The 19,020-nt window shown below is 45.9% G+C and overlaps 1 protein-coding gene across 5 annotated transcripts in view; it reads left to right on the top strand.

Moving 5' to 3' along the window:
* The window catches only part of Scn10a (sodium channel, voltage-gated, type X, alpha), a 110,867-nt gene that overhangs the window by 9,394 nt on the left and 82,453 nt on the right, over positions 1 to 19,020 (top strand). For all 5 annotated transcript variants that reach the window (NM_009134.3, NM_001205321.1, XM_017313223.1 and 2 more), the window contains exons 2-3: positions 15,569 to 15,873; positions 18,367 to 18,485. In NM_009134.3, coding sequence (NP_033160.2) covers positions 15,604 to 15,873; positions 18,367 to 18,485 — 389 coding nt within the window. In that variant the 5' untranslated portion in view covers positions 15,569 to 15,603. The remainder of the gene's footprint in view (positions 1 to 15,568; positions 15,874 to 18,366; positions 18,486 to 19,020) is intronic.

The following is a 19,020-nucleotide window of genomic DNA, read 5'->3' as shown; positions in this document are numbered from 1 at the left end:
CACAGGAATAAGACCATTCAGCCTCCATTTTTAAGCATCACGTTGGGGGCTGGTGAGAAGGCTCAGAGGGCAAAGGCTTGGCCTCCAAGCCTGATGACCGGAGTTTGACCCCTGGGGCCCACATGCTGGAGGGAGAGAGAGAGCAGATTCTTGCAAGCTGTCCATTTACTTCATTGCACATGGTACAGTGCGAATGCCCATGTATACCAGGGTACTCTAGCACATGTGTGTGTGTGTGTGCGTGTGCATGCAGGCACACACGCACACGCACACACACACACATACATATGTATGCACATGCACCCACACACATACACATATATAAACACTCTCTCACACACGTAGATGAATAGGTAGACAGACAGACAGATAAACACATGCATTAAAAAAATTATATTGTTTGCTGTGAATACAGGAGAAAGAGCTCGGAGAGAAGCTTGGGCGTGAGCAAGCACAGATGCTACACAGCTGACCAGGACGTGGCGACTGGAGCGGGGGAGTGAGTGTGTCTGGATGTTTGTGATAGAGACACTGGGTGCTTGATGGTATGTATTAGTTACTGTAGTAAAAGATAGAGAAGAAAAAGCCAATTTAGACAACATAGGTAGATTTCAAAAGAGCAGGTAGATTAAACATCAGGAGAGAGGTTGGAGTGGTTGTTGAAACCTGAAGAGAAAATTCTAGGTCCCTCTGAGAAAGGACATATAAGGGCGCCTGGGCAGAATCTCAAGAAGCTCCAATATTTAATGGCTTAGGAAAAAAGAAACCTCTAATGAAGTTTCATAGAGAACTCACAGAGCAGATTTTAAGGAAAATGGAATGGTCAATTATGTCATATCCTGCCAACACAAGCAAAACCGGAGGCCTGGGAGTGCGCCTGGAATTGGCACCCTGGTGGTAAAAGCTGGGTTGAAAGGAGCCAGGGAGACACAGTGTAGTGGGCTGTGGAGACACAGCATGAGTGGATGTGTTTCACACATGTCCTCGGCAGTAACAGGTCCCCTAATTGAACCAGTGAGGCCAGCACCCCTAGAACAGCTTAATTAAGGCTGGGGTGGGGGTGGGGGTAGCCTGGGCAGTAAGGTGCTCACTGTGCAAGCAGGACGGCCTATATTTGAGCCTCAGAACTTGTGTAAAAGTGCTAGGCATGGAGGCATGGTGGTGCACACTTGTAATTCCAGAACTAGGAAGACAGATAGGTGGATCCCGGGGACCCTCTGGCCACAAAAACAAGGTATGCCGGAAGTGGTACTGTACACCTTTCATTATAGTACTCAGGAGGCAGAAGCAGAAAGATCTGTGTGACTCAAAGCTAGCCTAGTCTACATAGTGAGTTCCAGGGCATCCAGGGCTACACAGCGAGACCCTGTCTCAAAAGAAAACAAAACAACAAATAAGATGAATAACACCAGAGTTGTTCTCTGAGTTCTAGATGTGTATGTGTGTATGCACATACATGCATGTGTGCGCACACACACACCTTAATCACTTTGGTCATTTTATGATTACATTTGAATCAAGCCTATGCTTCAACCTGGCAGAATTGTTGGGGTCCTTAAATATGCCTGGCAGTGGAAAACTGTAGTCTTAAAAATGATAAAAATTCAATTCTTGCCAGCTGCCCTCCTCCCAGAGCTCTGCAAGTAATGTGCTCAGATCAGTCAGTGAAATAGTATAGACGTGGGGGAAAGTAGATCCTATATGCTTTAAACAGAAACTCACCCACAGCACAACCTCCTTCAGTTTCTTGGGGGCGCTGTCATTTAAATGGCCTCACTGAATGAGTGCTTTTATTTTGGTCAGCTGAATTATATTTAAAAGTATTCACACACTAAAGATGGTGTGTAGAGAAATAAAGTGAAGCACTGTAAGGTTTTTTGTTTTTGGATTGGATTTAATTGCAGATGAGCCCACACGTTTATTTAATTTATGTGCCCGAGAGCCAATGGTGTGTTATGGAAATAGGCTAAGTGGCTATCGGCTATTAAATCACATATGTAATGGGAGTGTTAACATCGCCATTCTGTGTTTGCAAAGCAATTAGCTTACGAATGCTTTCACATACATTATCTGTTCCTCTGAACAACGGTGTCAGGTGAGTAGAGCAGAAGTAATCAACTCCACAGAATTGTGGCTCAAAGAATTTCAAAGGCTTAGTCAGGGTCCAATCCATACTTTATGTCTCCAAGCCTAGCGGCTATTCCAACAAAACCATGAGACCTCTGTGTTCTCTGTGTGTGCATGTGTGTTCAGATGCACAAATGATTGTGTGCACATGTGTGTGTATGTGTGCGTGTGCGTGTGCATGTTTAGAGACTAGAGGGTAATTTCAGGGATTGCTCTGAAGGCACGACTCACTTTGTTGTGTTTTGAGGGAGGGTCTCTTCCTGTCTGTAACTCACCAAGTAGGCTAGGCTGACTGGCCTGTGACCCCACAAATCCTCCAGTCTTCACCTCCTCAGCCCTGGGGTTGCCAGCACATTCCCCCTACTCCTGGCTTTGTTCGTTTTAAGGATGAGCTCTGTGGATTGAACTTGGGTCCTTTTTATGCAACGTGAGCACTCTACGAACAGAGCCATCTCTCAGCTTTCTGTGTAGTTACAGTTCGAAGTGCGTGGATCTGACTTGCCTCAACTTTCTGAGTTTCTGGGGCCACCACATTCTCAGATCTTATGATAGTGGATGTCTTTTATTTTTGTTTCTTTTTTTTTTTAGCAAATAAACTTTTTAATTTTCAATAATTTAGGGAAACTCTTGAGATTAAATATTCCTCTTCTTCAATTTCATTTGGCTGTCTACCCTGCAGTGTAAAGCTGTCTTGATTTCATAACGGAAACACTCATTTTCATTTTTTCAGCCAACTTCTACATATTTTTTTTTTAGCTCCCACAGAGATACAGCTAACCTCATCCCTCCAGCCAGACACAGGCCCTAGTGCTGCAAATTATTCACTCACCAAGGCGCACAGGAACCCGCTAGACTCGGTGCATACCCACCCTTGCGCTTGAGGTTCAGCACCACGGACAGAGCAGAGCCCAGCTGCAGGGCTCCTTCAGCCTCCAGAAGTGGATCCAGCTCTGCAATAGATGGCCAGCCAGGATCCTGTGCTCCCTCCCTCCCTCCCTGTGCATTCTTTCTGGTGTAAGGATATCTGAAGGGCCATCTCTGGTGACTGCACAGGATCACAGCTTGTGCTGTCAATGTGTAGTTCCAGGATTGCACTCTGCTCCCTGTCATCATGGTATAGCTGCTTCCATTCTCTCTCTTCCCTGGAGAGCATATCTACCCAGAGACCCTGTTATTCCAATGACATATTAAAGATAAAACCTTTCATGATAGCAGGCAGCCTTGATGTATAGGATATATATGTATATGCTGTATATGATACATACATATACATATATAAACATAGATAGATAGATAGATGGTTGGATGGATGGATAGATGGATAGATAGATAGATAGATAGATAGATATTTTAGGAACAATCTCTAAGTCTTGATCAGTCTGTCCACACTGCCCACATCACACAGACCAGGGACATCTAACCCCACATTCCTACTGCGATGGGAAGTCCAGTGTGAGCCAGCGCTCAGGCTAGCTCTGTTATTGGCTCTGTGGACAAGAGAACCTAACACACTCCCAACATCGAGCAGCCTCAGTCCCCACACTACCCTCACAGCAGACTCTCTGTGACCAGTGGAACTTGAGACTGGTGTGACTCCACTTTGGGGGTGCCTCCTATAGCGAGCTTGGTCATTTATCCTTATATAATACACCAATCCTGCTCTCTCTGCAATTCAGCAATCCAGCTGTGCCCTCTTATTTCTTGCTGTTAATTAGGCTCACCATTCTAGGAGGCAGCTCACTCATGGCCCTCCTTACTAAAATCACTGCTTCTCCAGAATAAGCCTGGTCCATTCTTAAATGTGTCTCCCTGGTGCTCCCATGCACTGGCTGTCCTGTGGCTCAGTATTTCTCCACTCCCAGCCTCCAATTTCTCCCTTCTGTTTAGAGAACAGTATTTATGATAGCACGGTAGAGTTTAGTACATTTTAAAATCAAATACAAGGCGCATGTATTTGTTTGCTTGTTTGTTTTTACAGCAGCAACATGAGGCAATCTACACCCTAGATTGACATTTTTAAAACATTTGATTTTCCCCCCTAACTTCCCAGAGTTTAATCCTGGGCCAGATGACAAAATCTAGCCCATAAATATTTTATTTGTGCCCCTTCAGGTCCCTTGATTATCCATTTTATCCAACAAATATTTGGTGATCTCCTACAATGTGCCAGTTTTTTTTCCCCCACTGTTAGGGGTTCCTCACTTAATCAAAGAGACAAAAATCCATACTCTGGAGAAAACACTTCTGATGAAGGAGATAAATAAGGAGCAAACAGAAAATTACCATTAAGTGTAAAATGTTACTAAGAATCATGGAAGGTAAAGGGATGGACAGTGGACAGGGACTGTTGTTCAGGAGAGAGTGCTGGGGAGCCTAGGCCAGCACAGCCATAGTGGACGGTGTGTGCATAGATGTGAAAATGAACACAGTACTGGCCAGAGGAGACAGGAGGCTTGGGGAAGCTGAGGCAAAATGGGCTTCATAAGACAGCTGTGGTGGCCATGCAATGATAATCCCAGCCCTTGGGATGATAAGGCAGGAGAATCATGAACTCAAGGCCAGCCTGGGCATCTTAGTGAATCCCAGACCAGGCTACATAGTGAGATCCTGACTCAATAGGTTATGCTCTGCATGTTTAAGAAATAGTAAAGCTGGGTGCTGGAGAGATGACTTACATTGGTAAGATGTTTGCCTTACAAACAGGAGAGCCTGAGTTTGACTCCTGAAAAACTGTACAGACAAATAAAAACCAGCCAGACATGATGGTGCAAGGTTCTAGACTCAGCTCTGGGAAGGTGGAGACAGATAGGCTCTCTAAGTTTGATGGCCAGCCTGACCTATTTGGTGTGTGACTGGCCAGCGAGAGACCCTTGAAGGCACTTGAAGAATGGCAATTGAGGTCGTTTTCTGGTCTGCACACATATGAGCAAGTGCATCAGAACTATGCATGTGCACACACAATCATGCGTGAACACACATAAGCGGAGTGGGAGAGAGAGATGGAGAGGGACAGAGAGGGGATGAGCAAGGCAATCTGGGGGGTAGAACTGCGGTCCTGGAAGCTAGAGAGACAACAAGGGCCACCTCATAGTACCCAGACTATATTGATGAGATCACACCACAGGGTGTGTGCTGGTCACTGCAAGTACAGGCTTCAGAGGGGCCAGAGACTGGTACAGTGAAACAAGCTAAGATAACGCACTCACAGTCAAGTGAAGGGTTATGGGGCCCTGGGCTATGGACCAGTGGTAGAGGTAGGTGGCAGTGGAATGGAAAGGCTTTGGCCATGACTGTGAGGGAATGTATACAACCACACTTGGGGACCAGGGGTATCTGAGGGACTGCATGCCCTCAGATTGAGGGTTTCCAATCAGTATGAATTTTTTTGGGTTTTGTCTTTAATTTATTATTCTCTTGTGCAATACAGCCTGGCCACAGCTTCCTCTCCTTCCACTCCCCTCAGTTCCCCCCACCTCCTTTCTCTCCCTGGTCCATCTGATGCCCCCAGAAAAGAGCTGGTGCCCCGGGACATCAACCAAACATGGCACAAGATACAATAAGACCAGGCACAAACCCTTACATTAAGGCTGGGGGAGGCAACCAAGTAAGGGGAGAAGGGTATTAAGAGCAGGCAAAAGACTCTCAGACACCCCCATTCTCAATGTCAGGAGCCCCCCAAAACATCAAGCCCTCCTTAACAACAACAGCAAAAACATACATACATACAGAAAGCCTAGTGCAAACCAACAAGGGCGCTGGGACTGCTGCATCAGTCTCTGTGAGCCCCCAAGAGCCCTGCTTAGTTGATTCTGTTGGCCGTGCTCTCCTGGTGTCCTTCAACCCTCTGGCTCCCACAATTCCTCCTCTCCCTCTTTCAAAAGGTTCCCAAAGCTCAGATGGAAAGGAGCTATCTCTGGTGATGACTGAACCATTGTTTGTTTATTGGTCAGTCATGCTGGGCTCTAACCTAGGTCTCTGGGCCATCCAGCCTCAGTTCCTGGCCATTCCCTCTCGTGGCACGAGCCTCAAATGAAATCACTCATTAGTTGGCCACTCCCACAAGTTCTGCACCACCATTGCCCCAGCATATCTTGCGGGCAGGACAGATTGTAGGTTAAAGGTTTTGTAGCTGGATTGGTGTCCCAGTCCCAGCACTGGAAGTCATGTCTGGTTGCAGAAGAGGAACAGTTCGGGCTCTGTATCCTCCATTACTAGGAGTCCTCACTAGGGTCACCTTCACAGATCCCAGGGAGTTTCCACTGCACTAATTTCCACATTCCCCGCTCCCAAATGCTCTCCAATTCCAGTCATCTCTCCCTATACCCCCCTCTCTATCCCTCCCCTCACCAGTTATCTCATCCCATACCATCTCTCTCTATCCCTCCCCTCACCAGTTATCTCATCCCATACCATCTCTCTCTATCCCTCCCTTCACCAGTCATCTCATCCCATACCCTCTCTCTCTACCCCTCCCCTCACCTCACCTTCCTGTTTTCATCCATAACTGCCCATGTCCACCTGCAAATTCCCTTCTGTTTCTCCTTTCCGGGGAGATCCATGCATCCCCCCAGAGCTCTCCTTGTTACTATGACTCTCTGGGTCTGTGGACTGTAGCATGATTATCAGTTACTTACCAGCTAATATCCACTTATGAATGATTCATACCACGTTTGTCTTTCTGGGTCTGTGTTACCTCATCTAGGATGATTTTTTTCTAGTTTCATACATTTGCCTGCAAATTTCATAATGTCATTTAAAAAAGAAACCTGTTGAATAATAGTCCATTGTGTAAATGTACCACATTTTCTTTTTCCTTCTTATGCATTCATCTCTCTACAATAATCTGACTGCAGCCTCCTCTCTCTCCACTCCTCCAAGTCCTTCCTCACTTCCCCTCCCCACCCCTCCAGATCCACTGCTCCTCCATTTCCCTTCAGAAAACAGCAGGCTAGCCAGGGATACCAAATGAACATAGCATAGCAAGATGTAATAAAACTAGGCACAAGCCCTTCTATCAAGTCTAGACAAGGCAACCCAGTAAGTGGAAAAGGATCCTGAGAGCAGAGACACCTCCACCACTCCCACTGTTAGGGTTCAGGGTTCCTACAAACAACAACAACAACAACAACAACAACAACCCAAGCTAGACAACCACAGCATGTATGCAGAGGAGCTTGTACAGAGCTATGCAGACTCCATGGTTGTCTCTTCAGTCTCTGTGAGCCCTGAGCCCTGCCTAGTTGACTGTGTGGGCCATGTTCTCCTGGTCTACTTGGCCCCCCTGGTCCCTACAATCCTTCAGCCCCTTCTGTGGGGTTCCCTGTGATTCACCTAATGTTTGGGTGTGGGTCTCTGCATCTGTTTCCATCAGTTGCTGGAGGATTCCTCTGTGATGACAACTGGCCTAGGGCGAATCTGAATGTAGCAGATTCTGATATCATTAGAAATCATTCCATTGACTTTTCTTTTCAGTTGTGTTTGGTTCTACCCTAGGTCTCTGAGCCATCTGGCTTCCAGTTCCTGGCCATCCAGGCAGTGTTGGGAATGGGCTTCCTCTCATGGCTTGGGCCTCAGGTTAGACCAGTCATTGGTTGGTCACACCTACCTACACGCTCTGAACTACCATTGCCCCAAAATATCTTGCAGGCCAGACAGGTGTGGGTTAAATGTTTTGTGGCTGGGTCAATGTCCCAGTTATAGATGATGGCCAGATCAGGCTCTGTATCCTGTATTACTAGGACTCCTTGCTAGGTTACCCTCATAGGTTCCATGACACTAGGTTTCCACATTATCCCATAAACGCCTCCCAATTCCAGTTGTCCCTCCCTGTACTCTCCCCCTACTCCATCCCTTCTTCACCAACGTGATCCCTCCTGTTCCCATGCCTACCCACCCAGAGTCCACCCACAAAATCTATTCTATTTCCCCTTTTCAAAGAAGTCTGTGCATTCCCCCGGAGCCTTCCTTGGGTCTGTGGACTGTAGTGTATCTTCCACTTAACAGCTAATATCCACTTATAAGTGAGTACATTCACATTTGTCTTTGGGGATCTGGGTCGCCTAGCTCAGGATGATCTTTCCTAGTTTCATACACTTCCTGGCAAGTTTCATGATGTCCTTGTTTTTAACAGCTGAGTAATACTCCATTGTGTAAATGTATCATGTTTTCTTATCCATTGTTCAGTTGGGGGACGTCTAGCTTGTTTCCAGTTTATGGCTATTATGAATAAAGCTGCTGCGAACATAGTTGAGCAAGTGTCCTTGTGATAGGATAATGTGTCCTTTGGGCATGTGCCCAGGGGTGATATAGCTGGGTCTTGAGATAGGTCAATTTTCTGAGAAACTGCTATATTGATTTCCATAGTGGCTCTACAAGTTTGCACTGCCGCCAGCAACAGAGGGGTGCTCCCCTTGCTCCGCATCCTCGTCTGCATGAACTGTCACTTCTGTTATTGGTTTTAGCCATTCTGATGGGTGTAAGATGGAATCTCGGAGATGTCTTGAGTTGCATTTCCCTCATAGCTAAGGATGTTGAACATTTCTTTAAGTGTTTCTCAGTCATTTGAGATTCCTCTATTGTGAATTCTGTTTAGATCTGTACCCATTTTTAAATTAGATTGCCTGGTTTGTTGATGTTTAGTTTCTTGAGTTCTTTATATATTTTGGATATCAGCCTTCTATTAGATCTGGAGTCAGTGAAAATCTTTTCCCGATCTGTAGGCTGCAATTTTGTCCTATTGGCAGTGTTCTTCGACTTTCAGAAGCTTTCAACTTAATAAATGAGGTATCATTTATTAATTGTTGATCTTAGTGCCTATGATATTGGTGCTCTGTTCAGGAAGTTATTTCCTGTGCCAATGCATTCATGGGTAATCCTCACTTTCTCTTCTATCAAGTAAAAAAAAAAAAACCCTCTACTCCACAAAATTGGAAAATCTAAAAGAAATGACTGATTTTCTTAATAGATATCACTTACCAAAGTTAAATTAAGCTCAGATAAACAATTTAAATTGACCTATAACCCCTACAAAAATCAAAGCAGTCATTAAAAGTCTTTCAACCAAGAAAAGCCCAGGGCCAGACAATTTTAGCACAGAATTCTACCAGACTTTTAAAGGAGAGTAAATGCTAATACTACTCAAATTATTCCACAAAATAGAAACAGAAGGAACATTGCCAATTTCATTTTATGAGACCACAGTCACCCTTGATACACAAACCACACAAAGACTCAACAAAGAAAGAATTACAGACCAATTTCCCTTATGAACATGGATACTAAAATACTCAATAAAATACCCTCAGACTGAATCTAAGAACACATCAAGAAGATTATCTGCCATGGCCAAGTAGGCTTCATGCCAGAGATGCAGGCATGGTTCAACATATGAAAATAAGTCAATGTATCCACAATAGAAACAAACTGAGAGACAAAACCCCCATGATCATCTCACTAGATGCTGAAAAGTCTTTGACAAAATCCAACACCCCTTCATGATAAAAGTCTTGGAGAGATTAGAGACACACGAGGCATACCTAAACACAGTAAAGGCAATTTACAGCTAGCCTATAGCCAACAACAAATAAAATGGAGAGAAACTCAAAACAATTCCCCTAAAATCAGGAATGAGATAAGGCTGTGTACTCACTCCATATCTACTCAATATAGTACTTGAAGTTCTAGCTAGAGCAATAAGACAACAGAGAGAGCAAGGGGATACAAACTAGAAATAAGGTCAGAGTATCATTACTTGCAGATGATATGATAATATATATATATGTATATATATATATAAATGATTCAAAAATTCTATCAGGGAACTCCTACAATTGATAAGTACCGTCAACAAAGTGGTTGGATACAAAATTACCCCCCCAAAAAAATCAGTAGCCTTCCTATATATAAATGGCACATATGGACTGAGAAAGAAATCAGGGAAGCAACACCCTTCACAATAACCTCAACTAATATAAAATATCTTGGGGTTACTCTAACCAAGCAAGTGAAAGACTTGTATAACGAAAACTTCAAGTCTTTGAAGACAAAAATTGAAGAAGAGATCAGAAGATGGAGAGACCTCTGATCCTCATGGATTGGTAGGATTAACATAAAAATGGCCATCCCACCAAAAGCAATCTAGAGATTTGATGCAATTCCCATAAAAATTCCAACACAATTCCTTATGGAATTTGAAAGAACAGTACTCAACTTTATATAGAAAATCAAAAATCCCAGAATAGCTAAAACAATCCTGAACAATAATGAAACTTCCAGAGGTATCACCATCCCTGACCTCAAGCTGTACTACAGAGCTATCGTAATATAAACTGCATGGTATTGGCATAAAAACAGGCACGTTGATCAATGGAATGGAATCAAAGACTCAGACATAAATCTACACCAGATTTTTTGACAAGGAAGTCAGAAATACACAGTGGAGGAGAAGCATCTTCAACAAATGGTGCTGGTCTAACTGGATGCTGGCAGATAGAAGAATTCAAGTAGATCCATATCTATTGCCTTGCACAAACTTCATGTTCAAGTGGGTCAAAGACCTCAACAAAAAACCAGATACACATAATCTACTAGAACAGTATGAAATTTCAAGGCTTGGAACCTTAGCCTTTGGGAAATATGAAGTTTTCATGCATTGAAAAGATTACAGGAAGAGCATGTGTGGGCTTGGACCTTCACATCCATCGACCGTCTACACATGTGGGGGGAGGGGATGAGTGATTGATTGATTATACCAAGTGTAGGATGCAGGGGAAAGGTCTGTGACACTAGACTGTGCTTTGGACAGGTTCTAGTCACAGTGTCACCATAAATCAGCCTTTTTGTCCTCTTAGGAGTTAAAGTCTATGACACTGGCCAAATAAGGTTCCCAAGCTATAGAGCCATATCTCATTTGTTGCTGTATCTCAGAGTCTAAACTAGTGCCTGGCACAAAGAAGAAAGGTTTGGGGAATAAAGGGGCACAAAGAGGCATCTGAATTTTCATCTTAGAAAGATACTGGGTTTTGTGGAGGGAAGGTGTTAATGTCAGGAGACCCAAAGTTATCCAAGTGCCAAGCACTCAAGCTGGTACGTTCAGAGACGTTTGGGTGACAAGTCTAGAGATGAGAGGAAAGGTCTTGGTGTGGGGATGCCCACATGAGAATGGCCACTGTGGGTTGATAGGAACACAGGAAAGTGGCATGACACGCAGAAAAGTCTGATTCTGCATGGAGTAGAGGCAGGCACACTTACCTGTCAATCAAGAGAAACCAAGTACAAGGGCAGAAAGAGAGAGCGGGAGGCAGAGAAGGTCCCAGAAGTGACAGAGGCATTAAGGAAGACAGGGAGATGCGATGATAAAATACCACGACTAAGATCAACTCTGGGCGGAAAAGGGTTTATTTGGCTTACAATCCCAGGTCACTGTCCATCATTAGGGAAAATCAAGGCAGGGCCTTAAAGATGCTAACTATTCCACACACTATTATCTCTGACCAAGGAACTCATTTTACAGCCAAAGAAGTCTAGCAGGATGCTCCACAGAGGATGCTGCATGCTAGCTGACTCTCAGGTGCCTTATACTCAGCAGCTTTCTTATAAAGTTCAGGATCACCTGCTGGGATGGTGCTGCCCACAGTGGGCTGGGTCCTTCTCCATCAATAAACAATCAAGACAGTCACTCAGAGACATATGCACAGATCAATCTGATCTAGACAATGGAGGCTTTCCTCTAAGATGACACTAGGACTGTGTCAAGCTAACCAAGATGGGTGTACAGGAAAGTCTCTCCCCAGAACAGCACTGGAGGGTTAGCAAAAACAAATAGGCTATTCCTCAAGTTAGTACTGAATATGGGCTCTGGCTCCAGACAGGGTCAGCAAGCAGGGTCTCCATCACAGGGCCACTGAACTAAGAGCTGTCTCTGAGTATGGTGGAAGCAACCAGGGTCTCACTAAATGAAGCTCACCCCTCCCCCCTCCCCCTCTCCCCCTTTCCCCCTCCCCCTCTCCCCCTTCCCCTCTCCCCCTCCCCCTCTCCTCCTCTCCCCCCTCCCCTCTCCCTTCTACCACCTGCTTGACTTTGAGGCACACTAACTACCTTACTAAAAGTCACTAAATTTGTCCATTTCTTTGGTTCTATGGACTCTGATGGTTGGTTCTACTTTTCTAAGCAAGATGTGTTCATTTTTATTATTTCTGCTATTTGTTTGACATATATCTATTAGTGATAGATTCTAAACATCAAGCTTTCTAGGGGGTCTAGAACGATTGCATATCATGGCCTCTCTACTTATTCTCTAGTAGTGGATCTGAAAACTCAAGAGCAATTCTAGGCCATAGGTTTATGGAGAAAACGAGAAGGTTATAGAAGCACGTAATGGGAACTGAGTGTGGTCTTTGTATAGGGACAAGGAGCGTGCTTCATAGTGAAGAGTTCAGGGCTGAGAAAGGACTATCTGAGGGCAGACTAACTGCAGGCACAAGAAACACACTTGCAATGAATGAAGTTCAAGAAAAAGCTACCTAGGGTATGGCTGGTGCCTACAGCATTAGAGAGAAGGCACAGACAGGAGGTGCATGCAATTATAGTTGTGAATTAGACAGATAGGACCTGAGTTGTGGACACGCACAGGAATAGGCTACTTGGGGGCCATTCATAGAGCCAGAGAGTCATAAAAGATGGTCAAGATTAGAAAGAGTGGCAGATGATAACGGGCTCAGTTTGAGGCAGGCTAGGTTTAAGGTGCCCATCAGACACCCTTGAGGAGTTGCCAGATGAGGTCCTAGGCCCTACAGAAGTGAGACCTGGGGCAGAGACTCAGTGAATACTCACTGTAGAGAAATGAGACTTGACCTGGAGGAAGGGGTGAGCTACTTCCTGCATCTGAGTCCCACCACATTAGCAATGTCATCTTGGAAAGTCTGAGGTTGCCTCTCTGTTCCTCTCTTCCATCTGTACGCTGAGGCTAATACCCGAGAGGGCCCACTGATGGCTTTATGACAATGTGCTCAGATTGCTTAACCCACACTCTGGGACATAATGGGGTCTCCATAAATGTCAGCCGTTACCAGTGATGCAGATGCTGTTACTCTTCAAAATACCACAGATAAGGGAGAACCCCAAGGCTGATAGCGATTTCCAGGCAAAGCTGAAGAAGTGGGGATGGAGAAGGAGCAGACAGATCTAGGGAGAGAACCCAAGAGGTGTCCCAGCAACCAGGACAAGAGAGTATTTCAAGCAGCAGGTGGCTAAGACAGCCAGTAAGATCACCAAGAAGGCAACAAGGACAGTCCCCTGAGTCAGCCACCAAAAGGTCTCTGGTGTCCATGGCAGCATGCATTTCAGTGAGGTGAGGGCAAAGGTCATGCTGCAAGGATGTCGGAGTGGTTGGAGACCATCAGGGGGAACACGTCCTCTGTGAAACTCAGTGGAGAACGAGCTTGGAGAGGAGGCAGGGTCAGCATGGGCTGTGCATCAGACAATCATTAACATAGTGTTTACTTAATATTTGTGTGCATGTGCCTGCATGCACTCACATGCACACGCACATGTGTAGAGGTCAGAGGACAACTGTGTGGAGTCTGTTCTTTTCTTCTACCTCTATGTGGATTTCAGGAATTAAATTATGGCCTCCATATTTGCACAGTAAGTGCCTCCAGCCATTGAGTTATTTTCCCAGCCCCAAGCAAGGTTTTCAAAATTAGTAATTTAATTTGTGTGTGTCCCCACGTGTTTTCACAATGCATACGTGTGGGCATGCATGCCATGGTGTATGTCTGTGGATCAGAGGATGAATTTCTGGGGTCATTTCTCTCCTTCAGCTCTTAATGGGTTTCAGGGATAGAACGTACGTCCCCAGGCTTGTACAGTGGGTACCTTTATCAACTGAACTGGCTCACTAAACAAATGTTAACGTTAAAACAAACAAACAAACAGGGTTAAGCAGTTCTAACTGCTGGAGCCAGGAAAAGAAACGGGGACACGATAGGGTGGGGACAAGAGCTGAAGCGGGGAGTCAAGGGCTGACCCTGGCAGAGAGGAAGGGTGATGTAGACTGTGAAAAGAGTTTTGATCTGTTTTTCTGCCTCAACTGGAAAACATGGCCTTTGGCTGTCTCCATGGAGAGACAGGGACTAGTCAGCAGAGAGTTGATCACTGAAATCTCACACTAGAGGGAACCGCTAACTAGGGAATCCCAGCCCATACAGATCATCTTTGTTGGCAGCTCCAACTTAGAGCAGCCTAGGTTCAAAGGAAACTGAATCCAACTGTTCTAGACTGACCTGGGCTTGGGACTTAAGTGGGGAAATCTGATCTAATGTTGTGAAGAGAACTCTCCTGCTGTGGACAGTGGGACCCAGTGGCAGTTCAAAGAAAGAGAGAAATACAGAAAAGAATAGGAATAGAGAAAAGGCCATGGTCAGAAGGTGGAGTGAGGCTTAAGACAGAGATGAGCAGCCAAAGTTTTCGGTGAGGCCAGGGACAGGCTGTAGCTGGGCAATCCTAGAGATGAGGTATAGCTGGTCTTTGGCTGCTTTGTGGGTTCTTTGTCCTTTCACCCTTCTCCACCCCTTTCCATTCTTTCAACCCCTAACTGCTAATTAGGAGTGTCCAGTTCCTTGGGGCAAGTTTAATCTTTGCTGTCAGGATATCTTCTTCTTCTTCTTCTTCTTCTTCTTCTTCTTCTTCTTCTTCTTCTTCTTCTTCTTCTTCTCCTTCTCCTTCTCCTTCTCCTTCTCCTTCTCCTTCTCCTTCTCCTTCTCCTTCTCCTTCTCCTTCTCCTTCTCCTTCTCCTTCTCCCTTTTCTCTGCCTCCTCCTCCTTCTCCTCCTCCTTCTTCTCCTTCCTCTTCTTCCTTCTCTTCTTCTTTCTTCATTGTTCCTTTCGAATGACTATGTAGCAAATGACAACCAACAATCAGCAACCTACCCATAGGGGCTCTAGAATTTATGTCCTCTGAGAGTCCCCAGAATTCCAAATGTCACACACTTGCAGAAACTACCTGCAACCGACAAAATCTCGCCCCTGCTAGAGCAAGAGGCAAATCATAGTCAGCTGCTGTGGTCAATCTGAAGCAGCTCCATATCCCACACCCGGGATTAAAACAGACATACTCATAATATTTCTGTGATTTTCTTCTTAAAGAAAGCAAAATTTTCACTGCAATGAGGGAAAGATGTCAAAATTTATAAAGCTAGTTTGTGGGGGAATGGGATGGAGCTTCTTACAAAGCAAGGAGGAAGCAATGGCTTCAGGGATATGGAGCAAAGACACACCTGTGCTACCTGGATTTGTAGATGGACTGCAGAGGATGGAGGGGGGGGGGCGGGTATTGAGGAGCTGGAGACAGAGATAGGGGGCTGCTCTGTCAATCAAGTAGGGGTGATGGACAGGAGGGTTGCAGTGGTCAGGCTGTCACCACTCTCTGGTTATTTTCCTCCCAGAAGAGTGTAAATCCTTCCCCAAGAAGAATGAGAAGATGGAGTTCCCCTTTGGGTCCGTGGGAACTACCAACTTCAGACGGTTCACTCCAGAGTCGCTGGCAGAGATCGAGAAGCAGATCGCTGCCCACCGCGCCGCCAAGAAGGGCAGACCTAAGCAAAGAGGACAGAAGGACAAGAGTGAGAAGCCCAGGCCTCAGTTGGACTTGAAGGCCTGTAACCAGCTGCCCAGGTTCTATGGCGAGCTCCCAGCAGAGCTGGTCGGGGAGCCCCTGGAGGACCTGGATCCTTTCTACAGCACACACCGGGTAAGAATGTCTGCACTCAGCTCTTGCGGAAGGAGCCTCAGTCCCACCCAACCCAGGAAGTCCTGACCCCGCCCCCAATGTAGTAGCTGTTCACTAAAGAATAGGCCGAGGTAAAAGAGGGGGAGTGCACCTCTCTCTGAATCTTAGGAACTCTGTGATGGGGTAAACTGAACCCAAATCCCCAAAGCAGACAGCTGCTGCAGAACTCGCTTGGAAAGTTGGCTGTTCCCATGGATGAGACCCAGCCTAGAGCCTCTAGAGATGTTATCTCTCTTTGCAGATCAAGAGCAGGGATTTTGCTGGGCAGTGGTGGCACATGCCTTTAATCCCAGCACTTGGGAGGCAGAGGCAGGTGGATTTCTGAGTTCGAGGCCAGCCTAGTCTACAGAGTGAGTTCCAGGACAGCCAGGGCTATACAGAGAAACCTTGTCTTGAAAAAAACAAAAACAAAAAACAAAAACAAAAAAACCAAAACAACAACAACAAAAGCAGGGGTTTTGAAGTTGAAAGGGATGCCTTGAGCCAGGGTCCTCTAAAGTATAGTCTCAGAGCCCTGGAGTTTTCCAAACTCTCCCATGGGCTACTGAAATCAAACCATCTTAAAACAGTAGTTCACTATCACCTGTCTCTTACTTACATCATCTTGTAAACGTATAACAAAGGGAGCAACATCATTCACAGCAGCCACGGGAAGATGTGCCTATGTGCTTCTGCGTTTTAAAGTTATATATGTATGTATGTATGTATATATATAGTGTGTGTGTGTGTAATATTCCTAATATAGCATGGGGACACTCTTTCCTTCCATGATGCTGTGATAACATAACATACTTGGACTTAAGCAACTTAAGGCAGAAAGGATTTATTAGCTTATTGTTCCAGGCTACACGCCATCAAGGTAGCAAAGTCATGGGAACGGGAGTGTGAGGGAGCAGGCTACATCATGTCTGTAGTCTGAGGACGACGAATGCAGCATATGTGTGCTCAGTTTTCTTTCTCTCCTCTTACACGGTCAGGATCATCTGCCCTGGGATAGTGCCATCCACAGGGATTGTGGTCCTCCCACCTTAATTACCATGATTGAGACAATTCCCCCATCTTAGTTAGGGCTCTATTGTGGTGAAGAGATACCATGACCATGGCAACTCTTACAAAGGACAACATTCATTTAGAGCTAACTTACAGGTTCTGAGATGCAGCCCATTATCATCATGGCAGTGTCCAGGCAGGCATGGCACTGGAGGAGCTGAGAGTTCTATGTGTTGTTCTGAAGGTAAATAGGAGAAGACTGGCTTCCAGGTAGCTAGGAGGAGGGTCTCAAAGGCCCCCGCCCCCAATGACAAACTTCCTCCAACAAGGCCAAACCTCCTCTACTCCCTGGATCAAGCATATTCAAACTACAACAGATCGGTAAATATATACGTTGCATAGGTATACATATATAAATTTCTATCATATATATATATATATAAACACACATGAGCAAAGCAAAAGAATAAATATAATAAACTAGATTATTTAATGATTCTTTTTAATCAAAAGAGTGAGAGTTAATAGTCTCATGAGGTGACAGTTTCCTCTGCTGTGCAGCCAAACATGGTAAGTACATGTTTGGGAACGAGAAAGAACTGAACAAGCCATTGCAAATATAGTTGTAGAAGAGATAGGACAAGGGATGTCTTCCCCCTTCTCTCTCTTCCCAAGAACCCATCCCTCCTAAATGCACAGAGGAGGGGACTGAGATGGTTTCGAGCCAAGGCCCAGGTAGTAGAAACGGGAACATCTCAGGACCAGGGCCCTCCAGTCAGAAGGGCATTAAATTCCGGGGCTGCAGACATGGCTCAGTCAGTAAAGGACTTGCGGAACAAGCGTGGGAATCTGAGTTTGATCCCTAGAAAAACATGTGGGGACAAACAGTGGAACACACTTGTAATGTCACTCTGGAAGAGGAGGGGCAGGGGAGGGGGAGGGAGAAGGGGAGGAAGAGGAGGAGGAGGTGGCAGCAGAGGCAGGTGGACCCCTGGGGCTCACTGTCTGGCCAGCCTAGCCTTCTCAGTTAGCTCCAGGCCACTGAGAGTTTGTCTAAGGCTCCTGAGGAATGACATTTGAATTTCCCCATCAACGCACACAAGCGCGCGCGTGCACACACACACACACACACACACACACACACACACACACACAAGTGTATGCACACACGCTAGATTGAATGCAACTGAGCTCAACCACCTGTAGTCAGAATCCTGCCCTGGTGTGCTGCACTTGAGTGAGCCTTGAGTGAGCAGCCTGCCCATGAAGCACTCTCAGTGGGCTTGCCCGTGGTTCATAGTCAGCCACGGAGTCCACATTCCTGTGGGGAGGGCTGAGGATGTGGCCTCCGCCCCTCCTCTAGACGCTCAGTGAGCTGTGGTTCTTCCTGCTCAGGCTTCTACCAGGAGGCCACTCGGGATTCTTGTTTCTCACGGAGCCCACTTGTGTTCTGCTTTGTTCTAGACATTCATAGTGTTGGATAAAAGCAGGACCATTTCCAGATTCAGTGCCACTTGGGCTCTGTGGCTCTTCAGTCCCTTCAACCTGATCAGAAGAACAGCCATCAAAGTGTCCGTCCACTCGTATCCTTTGCACAGCTTGCTCTCCTTGCTTCGGACGCATGCTCTGCCTGTGGTGTCTGGCGCCTTTCTTAGAATGCAGCAGCAGAGCCTTCCTCTGGTGGAATCCCCAGATAGTGACGTCATCACGTTGAAAGCACGGTTGGTGGTACCACACAGGGAGCACTCAAATGTCCTCTTTTTTTGGCGTGAGTTTTACTGATGCCCCAGGCATAGCCATACCACCAAGCACGGCCTGCTTTCCCCATGAGGTAATGGCTGGTTAGAAGACGCCAAGGCCCTTTGGCCAGATACACAGGCATGAGCTGTCACGCTATCCTTGACCATGCTGGGGGGGGGGGGGGTTGCTCATTACACAACAGAGAAATGCCTCCTAGACAGCAAAGAGAACATTCTATTACAAGCAATGCCCTGGTCATTTTCAATGGGAACCTCATCCATCTAGGGCACTGGCAGTATCACGAGCTACCGGCAGGTTAAAGATATAGTTTGCCCGAGGTTCCTGCCACAAGGAAGAGTACTTAGACATATCAGTCCC

This window comes from Mus musculus, chromosome 9, assembly GCF_000001635.26.
Source record: "Mus musculus strain C57BL/6J chromosome 9, GRCm38.p6 C57BL/6J".
Taxonomy (NCBI): domain Eukaryota; kingdom Metazoa; phylum Chordata; class Mammalia; order Rodentia; family Muridae; genus Mus; species Mus musculus.
Note: the sequence above shows the minus strand (reverse complement) of the source record. Positions and strands in the feature narration are given on the sequence as shown.